The following is a 16,241-nucleotide window of genomic DNA, read 5'->3' as shown; positions in this document are numbered from 1 at the left end:
AATCTTAGTATTTTGGTGAAATATTGGATCATTTCAATTGATAATGAAACAATGTGAGAAATTTAGAGGGGAGGAAATGTCTCTTTGATAGAACTGCTAACAACTAATAGAAATTTGAAACAAGATAAAAGATACAACTACATACTGATTTTATACATAAGTTCACAAGACTGATGGATTGGAAGCCTTTGGTTCACTTTTTAACACTGCTTTATATTTAATAACCTATTATGTTTAGGTCTTTTGGAAAATCTTAAAAGTGACTAGTAACTAAAGGTGTCAAATTAACTGGAGTGAAGTAAAAAGTATAGTGTCGTACAGGTAAATCAAAATTATAAATTGTACAAAGTACAGCACATGAGTGAATGTACTTTGTTTTGCCCACCACTGAATGACACAGCATTTGTATATTTTATTTTTAAAACATTTTTACATAGGTGGACTCAGTCCTATAAATGATTAGGTCTAATAATTACATGTAATGAGTGTCTCAAGTGGCCTCCTTGTGACTTTTTTTTTTATTGTTCTGCATTTAAATGAATCAAAACAGGAGGGCTTACAAATCTTCCCTTCTAACATGCATATACTGTTTTGCCACAGAATTGCAGAGCTATCTTCCCCTGAAAGGAAGAAGATCTGCAGAAAAAGGTTCGCCAGGAATAGGCCCTTCTCCTAAGTTTCCCAGGACAGCTACGGAACCCCAGAGATGTCCTCCCCAGGTAGAAAGAGGAGGAGGATAACCACCGACACAGAGGAAAACGAACTACCAAGTACCAAGTATGGAGCTATCCTCAAATGGCACCAGACACTGTGCGGTGACAGGAAGGGTGTCAAAGATTTGGGTCATTGGCGACAGTTATGTTCCTCGAGGGGAGGAAGCAGCGCATGAGAAGTTCGGCAAGAATTTCCGATTTAATGCCAAAGTTCAGTGGTTTGGCAAAGGAGGAATGCGTTGGAGTGGTGTCCTTCCCTGTTTTTATGCTGAGTTGGCCAGTTAGAGTCCCCCAGACATTTTGGTGGCCCATGCTGGTGGCAATAAACTGGCTGATGCAGCAGCTGCATGCACAGTTTCCCTCAATGCAGATTGCATATTCCTGCATCAGTTAGTCAGAAGGTGTAGAGAACTGGAAAACCAGTAAAGATTAATAATGACAGAAAATCCATCAACAGATTAATGAGGAAGAATATTCAAGACATCAGAGGTGAATTAATTGAATATCCCTTCCTGAAATTTTATGACAAGCAAACATTTCTGCCAGATGGAGTGCATCTGACCAAAGGAAACCAAGTTTTTTTGACCAGCATCCAGAACACGTTGCAGAAGATTCTTCAGAGGTCTCCTTCATAGCAGTGTGTTTGACTGTACTGCAGCTCTGCAGACTGGCCCCCTGGCTTGGATCCATGGGCCATTCTGAACTGTACATAATTGTGACTGTAAATGTGATTGTGGTCTGTATATGTGTCAGCCTTGTGAAATAAATGTTGAAAAGTGAATTAAAAATGGATTCTGTATAGTGGTACAATATCTGTAGGGACAATAAATTCATAATTGGCAGCAGTGTTCAAAATGTTCACATTATGGATATCAACCTCGCAAACACTAATTTAAGATGTGGAGCCAGATTGAACTTTTTGGTGAAATATTCATTCATTTATTTATATACTGTAACAGTGAAAGTGGGAACAATCCCGGAATTATATTTTCCACCATCGATTGCCTTTTATATCCATCACACCTTCATGAACATATATGCTATGCCTTATAGTCAAATGTGAGACAGTTAGTATCTCTCTGGGAAATTAAATTTGTATCATTATTATTATTATCTTTTTTAATTAGTAAAGGGGAACTCAACTCTCAACTAAAATCATTCTGCAGTTAAAGACTTCCACCTGCTCTTTGGATGCAATTCCCACTTTTTTCTACGATAGTTTGATTTGTGAGGTACTGAACACTGTAAATTGCTCCCTAGAGAGAGCTGCACTCAAAGCAGCTCTAGTCAAGCCCATACTAAAAAACCATAATCTTGACTCTTCTGCTTGAGTAATTTTAAGTTTATTTCCAACCTGCCTTTTCTGAAAAAGATACTGGAAAAGGTGGTGTTTTAACAGTTGGATGTGCTCTTAAATGACAATAAGATTCATGAAAAATTTCAGTCCAATTGTAGAAGGGGACTCAGTAATGAAACTGCACTTGTAAAAGTAATCAATGATCTTACAGTGAGCTCAGATAATAAAAATGTTTCCATTCTTCTTCTTCATCTAAGTGCTATTTGGTACAGTCGATCACGAGATACTTATAAACCGACTTTAAAATTGGATTGGTCTCTCAGGTATAGCTGTGGTTTAATACTTACCTCAATGACAAGATATTTTGTTAGCCTTGGTGACCATGATTTAAACAAGCATGGCATTATTTTTGGTAAACCACAGGGTTCAATTCTTGGTCCTTTACTGTTTTCTCTTTATATACTACCACTTGGAGAGAAAAAAATTGTAATCATGACTTAGATTTTTGATTGTTATGCTGATGACACTCAGTTATATTATTTGTAGGGCCAAATAATACTGATGCCCTGAATCCCTTAATAAATTGCCTCTCCAGCATTGTTCAGTGTATATCATTTCCTCAAATTAAATGAAAAAATTAAGAAATGAAAACATTTTTCAAAAACTGGTCAAAATGCACACAGGCAAAAATGTCTTACGGTTACGTTTATGCCATCTAGTGGCTGTTTTAATTAAGACCTGGGGAAATACGCTGTTCATGTGACAAAAACATACTTTCTCATTAGGAGACAGTATGTTTATTACTGCTAGATAATTAGCTAGATGCCAAAAAGCAAAAAGTGGCTTTTGCTGGAGTGGACCACAACCTCCTGCTTCCAGCCATGTGTCTTTCCCTGGAAAAGACACCACAAGTCACTGCGGCTGCGGATGTGTTTCGCCCACAAGACGAAGTGTTTTTCAGTAGTGTTTACACTGTAAGTCGCCATGGCTTGGGTGTCCAAAACCATGATCTTTCCTAATGCTTACCAAGTTTGTGTCAAACCTAACTAGACCTAACTATTAACAAGTGGTTTTTGTGCATAAACCTAACCAGAACTTAATCATAGCATTGTGACACATTATAAAACTGGTCCCCATCCATCTTCTAGAGGGAGTTGACAACACTCATACAGCCTGTTATGGTAATAATTGGAAATAGACCTATTCTGTTGCACAGAAAATACCATATTATACTTATAATGTTCAGATAATGTGCTCAGCTAAAGGTGAGGTTCTATAACTATTAGAATGGAAATATAAATGTGTTTGAATGCACTATTGCTGGTGAGATGCTGGCTCAGACATGAATTTGGGAGCAGGCCAAAGAGCTGGAAAAAACCAAGTGAGAATTCAAACAAAAAAGTGAATGTGGATAACACAGACCTGAACCTGGACGGAAAACTGGCAACCAGCGTGAGTGTGTTTATGCGTGCACTGGCATCACATGAATGTGTGTGTGTGTGTGTGTGTGCATGTGATAAAGGGGCCTCCCATGCAGTTACGCTGGAGCCACTTAGCTTTTGGATGGACAGCATTTAATTTAAAGAGGCCAGCTGAAAAGCTTGGTTTGATTGCTTTTCTAAAACAACCTCATCTAAAAAACCCTAAATCACCAAATACCTCTGTGACGACGACAAAGCTGTTCCAAACTCTTAACTACATCTCTGTGCCTGGGAATACACACACCCACCCATTTAATGGCATCAGCCGTGTGGTTACAGCATGAGTAGGTGGCTTGGGGAGGGGAGGTCTTGAAATGAAATCAGGATTAGTGAAAGCAGTTGATTCCTACAGGATCCTGCTGGTCTGCAGCCAGACAGCTATTAAACCTGTTTCTGGACCTGTCACTCCTCTTTCTAACTCTATCTTCCCTAATTTCTCTGTCTTTGCCCATCCAACTTTTCCTCCTTATCCTTCTCTTACGGTTTCTATTGAACTCTTTTGTCTTTCTCTCTAATAATGCAGAGTTGACATTTACAAGGAGGCCACAGCAGGGTTTAGAGAAGGTAAGGGCCATAAAGTCTAACACACCTCCAAAAGCTTTCTAATACACATACACACACACACAAACATGCACACAGCAGTAATCTGGCTTTGAGGTTACTGCAACATCATGCCAGGGTTTTTCCAAATCAACCAGGAGGAGGAATGGCAGTGGTATAAGCTCTGAAGACGGTGGAATTTATTACGGCACTCTGTCACAGAGAGTGATATGAAATAACAACAGCTAATGCTAATTTCCATTACTCATACATCCCAATTTCCACATTAGTTGCACTGATTTAGCACCAGTCACTAAGACATGTGACGTTTGACAGAAATATTATTTGTGTGGTGATGGCTAGCCCTCCGACTGTGCCGAAAATGTGAAAATTTGGTTTGGCATTGGGAGTTTGTCACTTTTTACAGTTTGGGGAAATGTTTTGGGGGGTTAGTGAATGACTGCTCTCCCTCCTCTATTACATAATGTACCAGTGATTGGTCCAAACCACTGCTGCTTCAATGGGTCAAAGCTAAAATATGGAACTTTTCCTCCATCATCATTCTCTGTTAACCTTGAAACAGCATCCAACTTGAGCCTTAAGTTGTCATTCAAAAAAATGAACAGTAAGTGTTCTGGCTGAAGTTAGAATGCAAATTTATTCATTTATGCATCTTCTAAATCCTACCAAAATACAGATGGGAGAGGCACTGAGTTGATGAAAATGAAAATGTAAATCTAAGTTGTTTTCAATTACGACCCTTGGTTCACAGTGATTCAATTTTAGAGCAGCTGAGCGGAGAAATGTGCTTTTCATATTTGTGATGCTCACTCGTGAATCAGGTCAAAGGTGGTGCAGTTTTTTGGGTCACCCTGAGAAGCCCTCCTGTACAGTGGAATCCTACTTCTGGAGATTGAAACCTGGCACTCGCACAGTCATGGAGTGTAGGAACCATGCAGCACAATGAGCCAGAGTGTCTTTTACAGTATGTAGCTGAGTAAAAGGTCATGCTTGTCAGGCTTACAAAATGCTGTGACATACGTAACTTTCATCATGTGGGATTCACAGAGGTCAATCGTGCGCTACGCTTCGAAAACTGATTTCACGACTCAGATTATAAAAATTTCCAAGGGAAGAGTGAAGTTGCATTAAGCCGAAAGGAAGACTGGTGCTACGTTTGGCACTGGAACAACAAACTATTCAACACATATAAAGTAGCTGTCAAATTTCTGTTTTTATCAAGTCAAGAAAGTCAAGAAATTCTTACTTATGCATTACATTCCTCTCTCTCTTTCTGTGTGTGTGTGTGGTGTGTGTGTGTGTGTGTGTGTGTGTGTGTGTGTGTGTGTGTGTGTGTGTGTGTGTGTGTGTGTGTGTGTGTGTGTGTGTATGTGTTCTCAATGCTAAACCAGAACAGACAGAGTGGAATAAGGTTTCAAACCACATCCCACACTGTTACCTAAGACTAACGAAGTGGGTTTTTATGGTGCATGTGTGTGTGTGTCCTTCATCACAATTTCGCCTTGAGGTATGGCTGATGTAATCTGCATAACAAAGCTCTGGAAACAATAGATGGACAATAAACTCTCTTTCTTAATGTGTACAGTATAGTATATTGGATTTTTTCCCTCTTTTTTCCTCTTTGTCTTTCATTCCTTTCATTTCTCTTTCGCTCTGACTCATAAGCATGACACATGTTAAGTGTTGTGTTGAAAATCACCAGTGAACTATATAGCCTTATGCACACATGCTGTACAAACTAACCTGTCCCCTGTGCATGATATAAAGAATATTCACCCTTAACACATCTCAGGTTTGCTAAAGAGCTAATCAAATGTACCTGTCTGCAGTCAAAACAAAGGGACCACATGTAATAAGAACCTTTTCTGAGAACATAAGTCAAATTGCATGAGGGAACTATGAAAACAGCTGGGCAGCACCTCATTCCTCACTGCTGCAAATCAAACCAGTGATTTCCAGAGCTCCTTTATATGCCCTATAGGCACTTTATATACATGCTATACAGTGATCTAGTAATTTTACAGCTCTATAGTAAGCATATGCTAACATTTCATATTGGGCCATTCTTATTTGTGGTATTTCAGATTGAATGACTTACTGTATTATATAATCTCACACCTCATATCACTTTTATTAAGTATATTTTCCATATATTTCTTTTTGTCCCTTCATTTTGTATTGCTATTATTTTGTTTACCTTACATAGTACACAGTTATTCATAATTACTCCTAATTTTAAGAAACCGCAAGCATCTGACAGAAAGAAGTATGCAGAATGAGATCATCATCAACAAACATGAAGAAAAAAAATGACGTAATATAACAGGCTTACAAGAAATGTAAGTATCAGATTGGGAAACTATTTTGAACTCATTTCAAAAAGATACTTAGACGCTATAAACAAAATGAAACTTTGTTAAGTTTAGGTTTTGCCTACATCGTTTTAGTTCTAATGGAACATAATATAAACAATAGTTCACTGCCAAAATGTTTGCTGGGCTCCTGACACCATAGAAAAATGAGTTCTTGTATTTCCAGTACTCACCAACCACCAAAATTTCCAATGGGGATCAAAAAACTGCTTTATGCTCATCAAAGTCATAGAACGGTTTTAAAGGATAAACCATCACCTTACTCAATTTGTATAATTAGGTTCTAAGGATAAGGATGCTGTTCAGATTGTAAAGCCCCCTCATGCAAATTTGGGACTCATGATATTGGGCTACACTTATTAAATTGACTTGACTTGACATACAATATACATTGATATTGATCCTACCTGCCAGGCAGAGTCCAAAGATGGTGAGAAGAACCAGGATGTAGAGGGAGACGATGGCGTACTTGATAGCTGAGAGGGAGTTAAGATGGCCGCAACACTGATCCTGCTTCCTGCGACGCTTTCCAGACCCTGACCAAAAAGAGAAAAAACAGATTAGAACTAGAAAGAAGGGATAAGTTCAAATAGAGGTGCAAATATTTTGCAGTTCCAATATTCCTGTTGTTTCAATGAGTAATACAGCAATACAGGAACTTAAGACAAAAATCTACTGAAAGTCAGTTGGAATGTTTCAAATTTTGTTTGGTCGTTTGCCTTCTACAAAGGAAAACCATCCCATTAAAAGCATGTTAATGGTGGTCAGGACAGTATGTGTGAGGGAGTAGTTGATTCCAAGAGGTTGGTCACATTTATTATAGAGTTGGAAAACAACAAAGGTCCTGGTTTCCAATTATTTGCGCAGCCTTGATTAAAAAATGTGAGCAGTATCTAGAAGTCACTTTCTATGGCTTTTACAATAGAACCTAGCACATATTAGAACAGTGGTGTACTCTATGAATGTATGGGTATGATTATGATTATGATTATATATCAAACACTTGGCAAACATTACAGCAAATGCATTTCTTAGTTTGCTGATTTAAAATGGATCTATTTCCATTATGGTTAGGGCTGCATTTGACAGTTATTTTCAACATCTGTCAATTATTGTCTCAATCAGTTATTCGGTCTGTCAGAAAACAGTGGAAAATGTCCATGACGGCTTCCTAAAACCCAAGGTGACACCTTCATATGTCTTGTTTTGTCTAACCAACAGCCTAAAACAAAATACTACTCAGTTCACTATCATATAAAACAAAGAAAAGCAGCAAATCCTCACAAATGAGAAGCTGGAACCAGGGAATGTGTGGCGTATTTTCTTGAAAATAGACTGAAATAATGAATTGATGTTTTTCTGTCAATCAACTCATTGGAGAATCAAGATTATGAGAAATTTCTGTATGTATCTGGAAAATCTAAAAGGTCTTAAATGGTTGACTTATTAAATAGGGAATGGTTTACATAAGTCCAGATGCTCAGACGCATTCATATGAAAGAATTCACACAAGGGCACAAACTCACTGAGGAGCTATTACTGTAATTCATGTCACCATTTAACACTCCTCTCGGGGTCAAGCAGATGTTTGAGAATTAGTCTTGATAAAAACTGACACACCACTGTTTATGTATGATTGAAGTGTTTTTTCCCTCTGTGTCAGTGTGATAACTTGGCAGGAGGCTGGGATTAGACTGTTGATGCTGGGGGAACATTCCCTTCAGGTCAAAAGGATTTTCGAAGGTTGTTCTGAAGTCACATCCTACATCAGTCATTGGAATAGGAACGTGCTGTTACTCTAAAAAATGCTTTCAGACATTGCCACACGAATGTGTTGTTTTCAAGTGCTTATCCTTGACATTATGAAATAAATAAATATCTGTTTTACTACGCTGAGTGACAGATGAGAAAGAGATCTTTTACTACCTAACCAAATGTTACTGCATACCTTGAAATTAGAAGCCAAGAAAAGCTACTACAATGATAATATTTGTTTTTTAAGTAATACTGAACATGCTGTAGTGTTTCTATGCAGGTAGTTGTTGGTAGTTTTTAACAGTGAGTCTTTCATTTCAGACAGGCATAAATAAAGGCAAGTTTTTCATCTTTCACGGTTGCTTTTGGTAGCTGATGTGGCAACTGAGACTGGCAGGTTTTAACCACTGTAGCTTTCAGGCTTGAGTTTGCCACTTGGTCAATAGACCCTTTAGTATGAATATGATGGCTACCTACATGATATACTCACTCATTACACTAATGATCCAAAAAAGCCAGTGAAAAAGACACTTAAGTTAAGAGTTCAGACAAAAATGTCAGCATCTTCATCACTTAAGAACTACAACACTAGTGGCATTGTTGTATAGCGAGCTTTAGGACCTACCACAGTATTCTTTCTAATGTAACATAATTTGGATGTTTACTATGTAGAATAACATTACTGGACAAGCAATATAAAAGTGAGATTTATGTTGTAATCTTAGTAATTCGAAGAAAGTGTTCAGTTTTACAAGAGAAAAGAACCACTCACTTAGTAAGTAAATAGTGTGCTACATAATGTTTGGGACCACCTGCATGTATCTCAGTTTGTGCTTTTCATCTATTGGCATTCCATTTGATTACGGATATAAACATCCATTTCTCAAAGATAATTACTTGGTGATGTTTTTAACAAGATTTACTGATGTGTTATTTCCAGAATCTTCAAAGATGTTTCTAACCATCTGGATGAAAGAATATGCAGTCCTCTGCACAATAAAAAGATAAAAAAAAAAAAAAAAAAAACCTTTTCAAATCATGACTCTAATTCCTCATCTAAACAAAGATGGTAGCTAGTGGCTAACTGGAAAGGGTTAAAAAAGTGTGTACTGGACAGAATATTCTCTATGATAGAGAGCACTTTTCTCCAGAACCTTCAAAAGAGTTCAACTAGGTAGAGATCTATTGACTGTGAAGGCCACATCATATGATTCATATCATTTTCTTACTCATCAAACCAATCAGTGACTCATTGTGCTATATATGGAAGCATCTCAATGTATGTCTCAACTCATTTACCCTGGTTTTTCTTTTTATTTGTTAACAATCTGTATGTTAAGTTAAGTGCGATTGAAATAAGGGAGGGATTTAGTGAAAGATCAATTTTCAGCTATTTAGTAAAGCAGAAATGTCTTTAAATCAGTTCGAAAAGCACAGGTGTTGACACAGTTTATGGGTCAGCTTCCACTGAGGACTAACTGTGTTTGAAAGTCAGATAAAAACTAAATATCCCTTTGGAAACACAGCAACGAGAAGATGTGAACCATGAACAGAACGGGAAATCACTGTGGCTATGTGACAAGAACATTATGATGAATACTACAGCCGCTGGGATATTACAAGGTTATAATGAGATTCTATCTTCCTGTGAACACTCATGAGGTTGGCTTGAGTCTGACTTTTAAATACAAACACTGATTCTGCCTCACGGCCTCCCAGCAGCATGGTTTCATTTGGACCAGTGACAATCTGTCACTGGACATTGGTGGATTGTCAGTGATGCACACACACACATGCACCCACACACACTTCCCCTATATGATGAAGAACACACACTCCTCCAGCGTAAGACAAACACAGCTGGCTCAGATGTGTGTGTCACATGGTAGGAATGTATAGAAACAGAAATAGTGCTCTAAGCTAGTCTACCCCTTAAGTTAAACTCATGCTTGACTTCAAAACACACTCAGAGGAAGAGACAAAACAACTACAAATCATGCTAACACCTTCATAAAAAACAGCCTGGGATATTAAACCAGCTGTCTGGAGCTTAAGGGAGAAATTATCACCTACTTTTCTGTCTGAAGTTTCTTTCTCCAGCCTCAATGCAACACATACATGAGGTGTTTTAGTGCTTTAAAAAGGTATAGTTTGACATTTTTGGGAAATACGCTTAGAGGCGGGAGGTGATTAGATTAGCTTAATATGGAAACACAGTAACAACAAGCCTGGCTCTGTTTACATTTTTTTTTAAAAAAAGCTGCTTTTTCTTTTTTTTTAAACACTATTTGAGGTTTTAGAGGGGATTACTTCCTGTAATTATTTCTTAACGAATAAAACTATCTCCATCCACTCACAGTTCGTTAACACCTCATAAAAACACAAATTGTTGCGTTCACGTTACTGTTCTTGTAAAGTTTAAACTAATGAGACAATTACTGAGCTAATCTCTTAAACTCACTGCTAATTATTGAGTTTAAGAGAGGTTTGCGTATATTGTTAAACGTAGTTGGAGTGAGACAGGATAGCTTTTTCCAATCTTTACGCTAAGCTAGGCTAATCAATTCGTAGCGTTAGCTCTGTACTTAGTGCACAGACATGAGAGTGGTTTTGTCGCAACTCTCAGCAAAAATGTCAAGAATTACCTCAACTAATATGCATTTCCATTGCTGATAAATCTGTCACTTGCTTTTTTTAAATGAATTGTTCCACCTACTTGCCCAGGGACTACGGAATAGCAATTTTACTAAAATCTGGCATCTCTCCTCGTTTTATACAAAGTTAATGTTTTATTGTCCACTTTCCTTGTCCAAATAAAATGACATTACAGTACATCAAAAATTGTGAAAAATGTTAATCAAAATCTCCCGGAGCTCAAGGTAACAACTACATTTTTAGTTTTGTCTGACCAATATTGAAATAATACATCAGAATTTTGACATTTGAGAAGCTGGAACCAATGAATGTTTGGCATTTTTGTTTAATGAATGACTTACTTAATATAGTTTTAAATTCGATTTTAATTTATTGGCTATTGTTTTTGATTAATTACATGACATTTATCCTGTAAAATATATGAAAATATTCTTTATAAAAGCCATTTAACTTTCTCTGAGAACAAAGGGAGTGCTTCAAATTTCTTGTTTTGTCCAAGAACAGTCTCAAAAACCGAAGACATTCAATTTACAACAATATAAAGCAGAGAAAACCAGAAAATTACAGGCTGTAATTATGACGTTTAACTTTTTTTTTTTTACTATTAAACTTTGTTGGATGTTTGTTGAGGGTTTTGTTATACAGTGGTTTAAAATCCATCTTTTATAACTTCTTTTTCAGGGACAAAACACATTTTCAAAGATGTTCAGTGGGAATGTTATCATTTTCCATCCGACATTAGAGAGACCAAAGAGTTCAGTGGTCATTCATCAAGTTAACACATTATTGTGCTGCTGAGTCATGTTTGTCTGGTGATGTCTGTACAAGACAAAGTGATGGGGGATTAAACTGGCGGGTTAGAGCATGATTCGCAAAACTCTGAGGTTTATTTTATTAGTAAACTTGGAAGTGCAGCAACTACAAAAAATGACCCATTTTGACACTTATCCGAGTCTGTTTATTTCAACGTGTGTAAATGTAGGTCGGTTACTGGCACATTCTGTTTTTGGATGTTTTTAGTGAAATTAGTGATTTTAGAAAGACACAACATTATTCTTTTAACTTCAGCTTTCCAAATCAAATATACACAGTTCTTGGGAAGCACCACAGATGTCAAAAGAAGTCCGGCACTGTGTTTGTAGTTGGCAGGTGATTGTGATATTACAGTGAGTACTGTTTTACTGCTTGTCTCCCAAACAAAACAACACAAATGCTTGTGTAAAAGGTGCTAATCTATGTGTGTATATTTAAACATTATTATATCATTATCAAATTAACTGTAATGTGCCGTTATAATTATTGTACACAAGTCAAACCATGATAGAAAGTTCTTGATACTGCCTCATGCCTGTGGTATTGTTCACAATATTAATACCACATTTCCCAGAAACCCTGATTTTTCTTTCACAGTACAGAGTGCCGAAGTGAAACCAGAACTTCAGGGTTCTGTTCCAAAAGTAAGGAAAGCTCATTTATAATCCCACTGATATGTATATCTATACTAACAACTAAAAATCCAGCCTTGGAACAGAGATTTTCTCAACAGTATGTTTTGTGGCTCACTTCATATTTTAAGATATGTTAAGATAAGGGCCGTAGTTTTTTAAAATAATGATCTGATATCTTTATTTATTTACTGGTGTGTGTTAAAGGTTTTTTGCAATCTTTAACACACACTGTTTCCCATTCTAGATGTTCACAGGCTGAACGTCACAGTTCAACAGCAGGACAGAGAAGCTCTAGAAGTTTCTAGTGAACAGAGATTACTACTTGAAAGTTGAGAGAGGCTTTGGTTAGTTTTATGGATATGGACGTGCCCGAGTTAGCTATGTGTTGCCACACTTGTAGATTTTTCAAGGGGAATGTAATTCTTTCTGTGCTCACAAAGTAATAGCTGTTAAGCTTTCCTGGTCTTTGTTTTTGTTCTGAAGCTTGACTGAAATATCTTTACATATATTACACTTTAAAAACTTCTTTTTTATATCTCATACTGGTCCTTTATGCAGCCCCTCAGTTCAGCCTCTGTCTGGAACAGGCAGTTTTAGCTCCTGTCTCTTTAAGACCCCCCTCCTCCCTTCCTGAGCCCACTCTGTTCTAAATTGGTGAGTTCCTGGAAACTGCTTCTCATAGACTTCTGGTGGCTCCAAATGCTCCGTAAACAAACAGCAGTAGAAGGATTTTACTTCTTTATCTTGTTCTTTACTCAAAATATAAACCTCTCAAATATATCCATCAATGTTTGAACTGAAATCTGAATCAAAACATGGAGTGGACAATGTGAACCAATGGAACAATCTTGGCAACAAAAGATACAGAAAGGATGACCAGTTGTGGGTCATCAGAAGGAAGAATTAGAGGTTCAGAGCAAGCTGAAGCTCTGGATTTTAATTCTGGAAATTTGACCATGTTTAACATAGATATCAAACATTATAACAGTATAAAAGTGAATCATAAAAAACACGATATGTTCCTTTAATATCACGAAGGTTCCAACTTGTGATAGAATGGATTGTAGTGGAGCTGAGATATTTAGAATATGGAAAGGAAAGAACACGCTTCATTTTTTCAGAAAGACATATAAAAGAAATGCTGAGTTGCGAGATTGCACTGAGTTACACAAGCTATGAATCTTGTTCTCTACCCATGCTTCTAAGTGTGTTTTACCCATTATGCATACTGTCCTTGCAGTTGGGTGAATCAGACTTGGATCACATTCTCACTCGAGATTAAACCCTGCCAATGTCTCATAGAAACCTAATAACTGTTTTGTTTTGCTCTCTTCTGCTGTACCCACATGAGTTAAACCCAGTCCAGGGGATGGGAATATCTTCTCTAATTGAACGAGGTGTGAAAATGTTCTAGGATTAGTGGACTTGGAAGAGAGCAGTCTTTCTGATGTGTGAGGTCATTGTCCGCTTTCCATTAAAATGTCAACAAATTCTCCAGTTAATGTTCTCTAAGTCTTTCCCACCAAACTCGCCGAGCCCCGAGTCGAAACCTGAGAACACCATAGGGTCAACTGTGGATTCGTTCAGCTGCACCTGTATATACACACACACACACACACACACACACACACACACACACACACACACACACACTTGTGCAGATGTCCTGGACATTTCTGGCCATAGATAGGAGAAAAAGGATGCCAAAAAGTGACAGCATTGCCTGCATGTGTGTTAGTGCACTTGAATCTGCAGTGGTTTGTTATTAAGTGCGTTTCTGTTGACACACATAAATGCTTCTGTAGAAAGTCCCTTTCTGAAAAGCAATCACAGCTTCCGAAGATCTGAAACTAAGTCGTATCAGACTCATGAATAACTTAAAAACAACAACTAAAAGTATCAACGAAACAAAATTAACAATAAGTAAAAAATATGGGACACATTTTGACAGTTTAACCATTTCTTTTCTTTTTCCTATTTAGAGGTAGATGTGAAACAATTAGTCGATTGGTCTATTTGGTCTATACAATTGACAGAAAATAAATCAACTGACAATCATTTGGAATCATTTTTTAAAAAGAAACAATACTTCAGCTTCTTAAATGTGAACATTTTCTGCTTTCTTTAGTTTTTTTCTGACAATAAACTGAAAGCTTTTAAGTTATGGACTGTTGGTCAGGACTAAATGACCTGCACTTTTCACCATTTTCTGACATTTTATAGCCAAAAAAACGAATCAAATAATTGAGAAAATAAGTGACTGATTAATCAATAACGAGAATAATATGTAGTTACAGCCCTACTTCGAGGGATTGTGGTGGGTGGGCAAGTTCATTAATGTTTTCAATTTTCTTCCCAGTTTCTAGTACTGGAAGATATCCAGAGCAGCAAAAGAACATAATTTACCACAAATTACAGTGGTCAGCTTCTCTTGTAGCAACAAACATAACATTTTTGGCTGTGTCTAGTTGAATATCTGTTTAAACCAATCTGCTCCTTTAAAAAAACCTCTTAAAAGCAGAAAAAACAAGCTTTGCCTTCAGCTCAGTGTTCCCCTCAGCTTCCCCATTTTCAAATTGTCCAGGTCTCAACTCTCCTTACCTTCATCACATAGGTTAAGTTTAGACAGGTTGCGTCCATCGTAGGCCTCTTCATACATGGAGCCGTTCTCTCTCTCTTCATATGTACTCAGATACATGGCCTTGTTCTCCATCTCCTCCTGCTCTGAGGGGAAAAGATACAAACTGTGAGATCCACTGAAATTGTTTCTCATTACATATGACACTGCATATCTCTCCACAACCAACCCAAATACTTTACAAGCTACATATGTGTGGCAATTGAAAGAAAAACCTAAATAGATTAATAAAATTGTGCCCCGCTTTACAAGTGGGAGAAATTTCCCAGCATGAAAAGGGTCCACTTGCCCACAGATCAAAGCAAAGTAATTCTATCCTTATCGGAACAGTCTCCACGATGACAATTCCTTCACCAACAGCATATGAAGTATCACTAAAAGGTTTGATGAGTATAAAGTTGATACAAATAAAATGGATTTTCCTCAAAGTTAAAGTAAAAATGTGCCGTCCCCACAATCAACAAAATGAGGTATGAGGGTCCTCACAGGTATAGAAGTTTCAAAATGTGTTTGTTACCTTTGCTGCCCTCTAGTGCTGTGAATGAGGTGAACCAGCTGCTTCTTTTGCACCATACACACACACAAAGATGTAGGTCCAAGCTAAACAAACTGAAGGAAATCCTTGTGGTTTGGAGATTGTGGCTGTCTCTCTAGTGTTATATGATTTGTTTCCTCTGCCAACAGAGCTGGGCAGGGTTTGTGTTTCTGCCCCACTCCATCTGCCTGTTTGCCCTTCAGCAGGATATTTTAAAAAGCTATGAATGGATGTGCATAAAAACTGCAGAAAGGTCAGTTGACGGGCAAGGAAAAACTGATTCACTTCTCCTACCAACTGCCCATGAAGGGTGTGTGTCAGTGGACGAGGATTCTCATAAAAAGGAATATTGTTTACAGCCATTGCCATCAGTGGATATTTCAACAAGAAAACCCTCCATTATTAATCCAGTCAAACAATTCTGGGACACTGAGGAGCTCAGAGCTGCAATGACAATTGAAAAAACAAAGTGCTGACAACTGGTGGCAGTATGCCAACAAGAAGCGCAGGCATCCATCTCATCCTCCATTGCTCCCTGGGGGATATTGAGGTAGTCCCAGGCCAGATGAGATATAAAATCCCTCCAGTGTGTTTTGGAGTCTGCCAAGTGGTTTCCCCCCAATTTGATGTGCCTGGAAATCCTCCAGAGAGAGTCGTCCAGGAGGCATCCTGATCAGCCATCCGAACCACCTCAACTGCTTCCTTTCAACACAGGGGAACAGCAGTTCTGCTCCAGGGTTTTTCTAGATTTCTAAAACTCATCATCCTGTCTGAACTCATCATCCT

The 16,241-nt window shown here is 37.7% G+C and overlaps 1 protein-coding gene across 1 annotated transcript in view; it reads right to left on the bottom strand.

The window, feature by feature from the left end:
• scara5 (scavenger receptor class A, member 5 (putative)) overlaps positions 1–14,998 on the bottom strand; it is an 86,815-nt gene extending 71,817 nt beyond the window's left edge. Inside the window, exons 1-2 of the mRNA XM_053337029.1 lie at positions 14,884–14,998; positions 6,832–6,960 (exon numbers count right to left, since the gene is read on the bottom strand). Of these exons, the coding sequence (XP_053193004.1) occupies positions 6,832–6,960; positions 14,884–14,995 (241 nt within the window). The 5' untranslated portion in view covers positions 14,996–14,998. The remainder of the gene's footprint in view (positions 1–6,831; positions 6,961–14,883) is intronic.
• Between the last annotated feature and the right edge of the window lie 1,243 nt (positions 14,999–16,241).

Source organism: Scomber japonicus, chromosome 17 (genome assembly GCF_027409825.1).
Source record: "Scomber japonicus isolate fScoJap1 chromosome 17, fScoJap1.pri, whole genome shotgun sequence".
Taxonomy (NCBI): Eukaryota; Metazoa; Chordata; class Actinopteri; order Scombriformes; family Scombridae; genus Scomber; species Scomber japonicus.
This window is presented reverse-complemented; position numbering and strand designations above follow the sequence as displayed.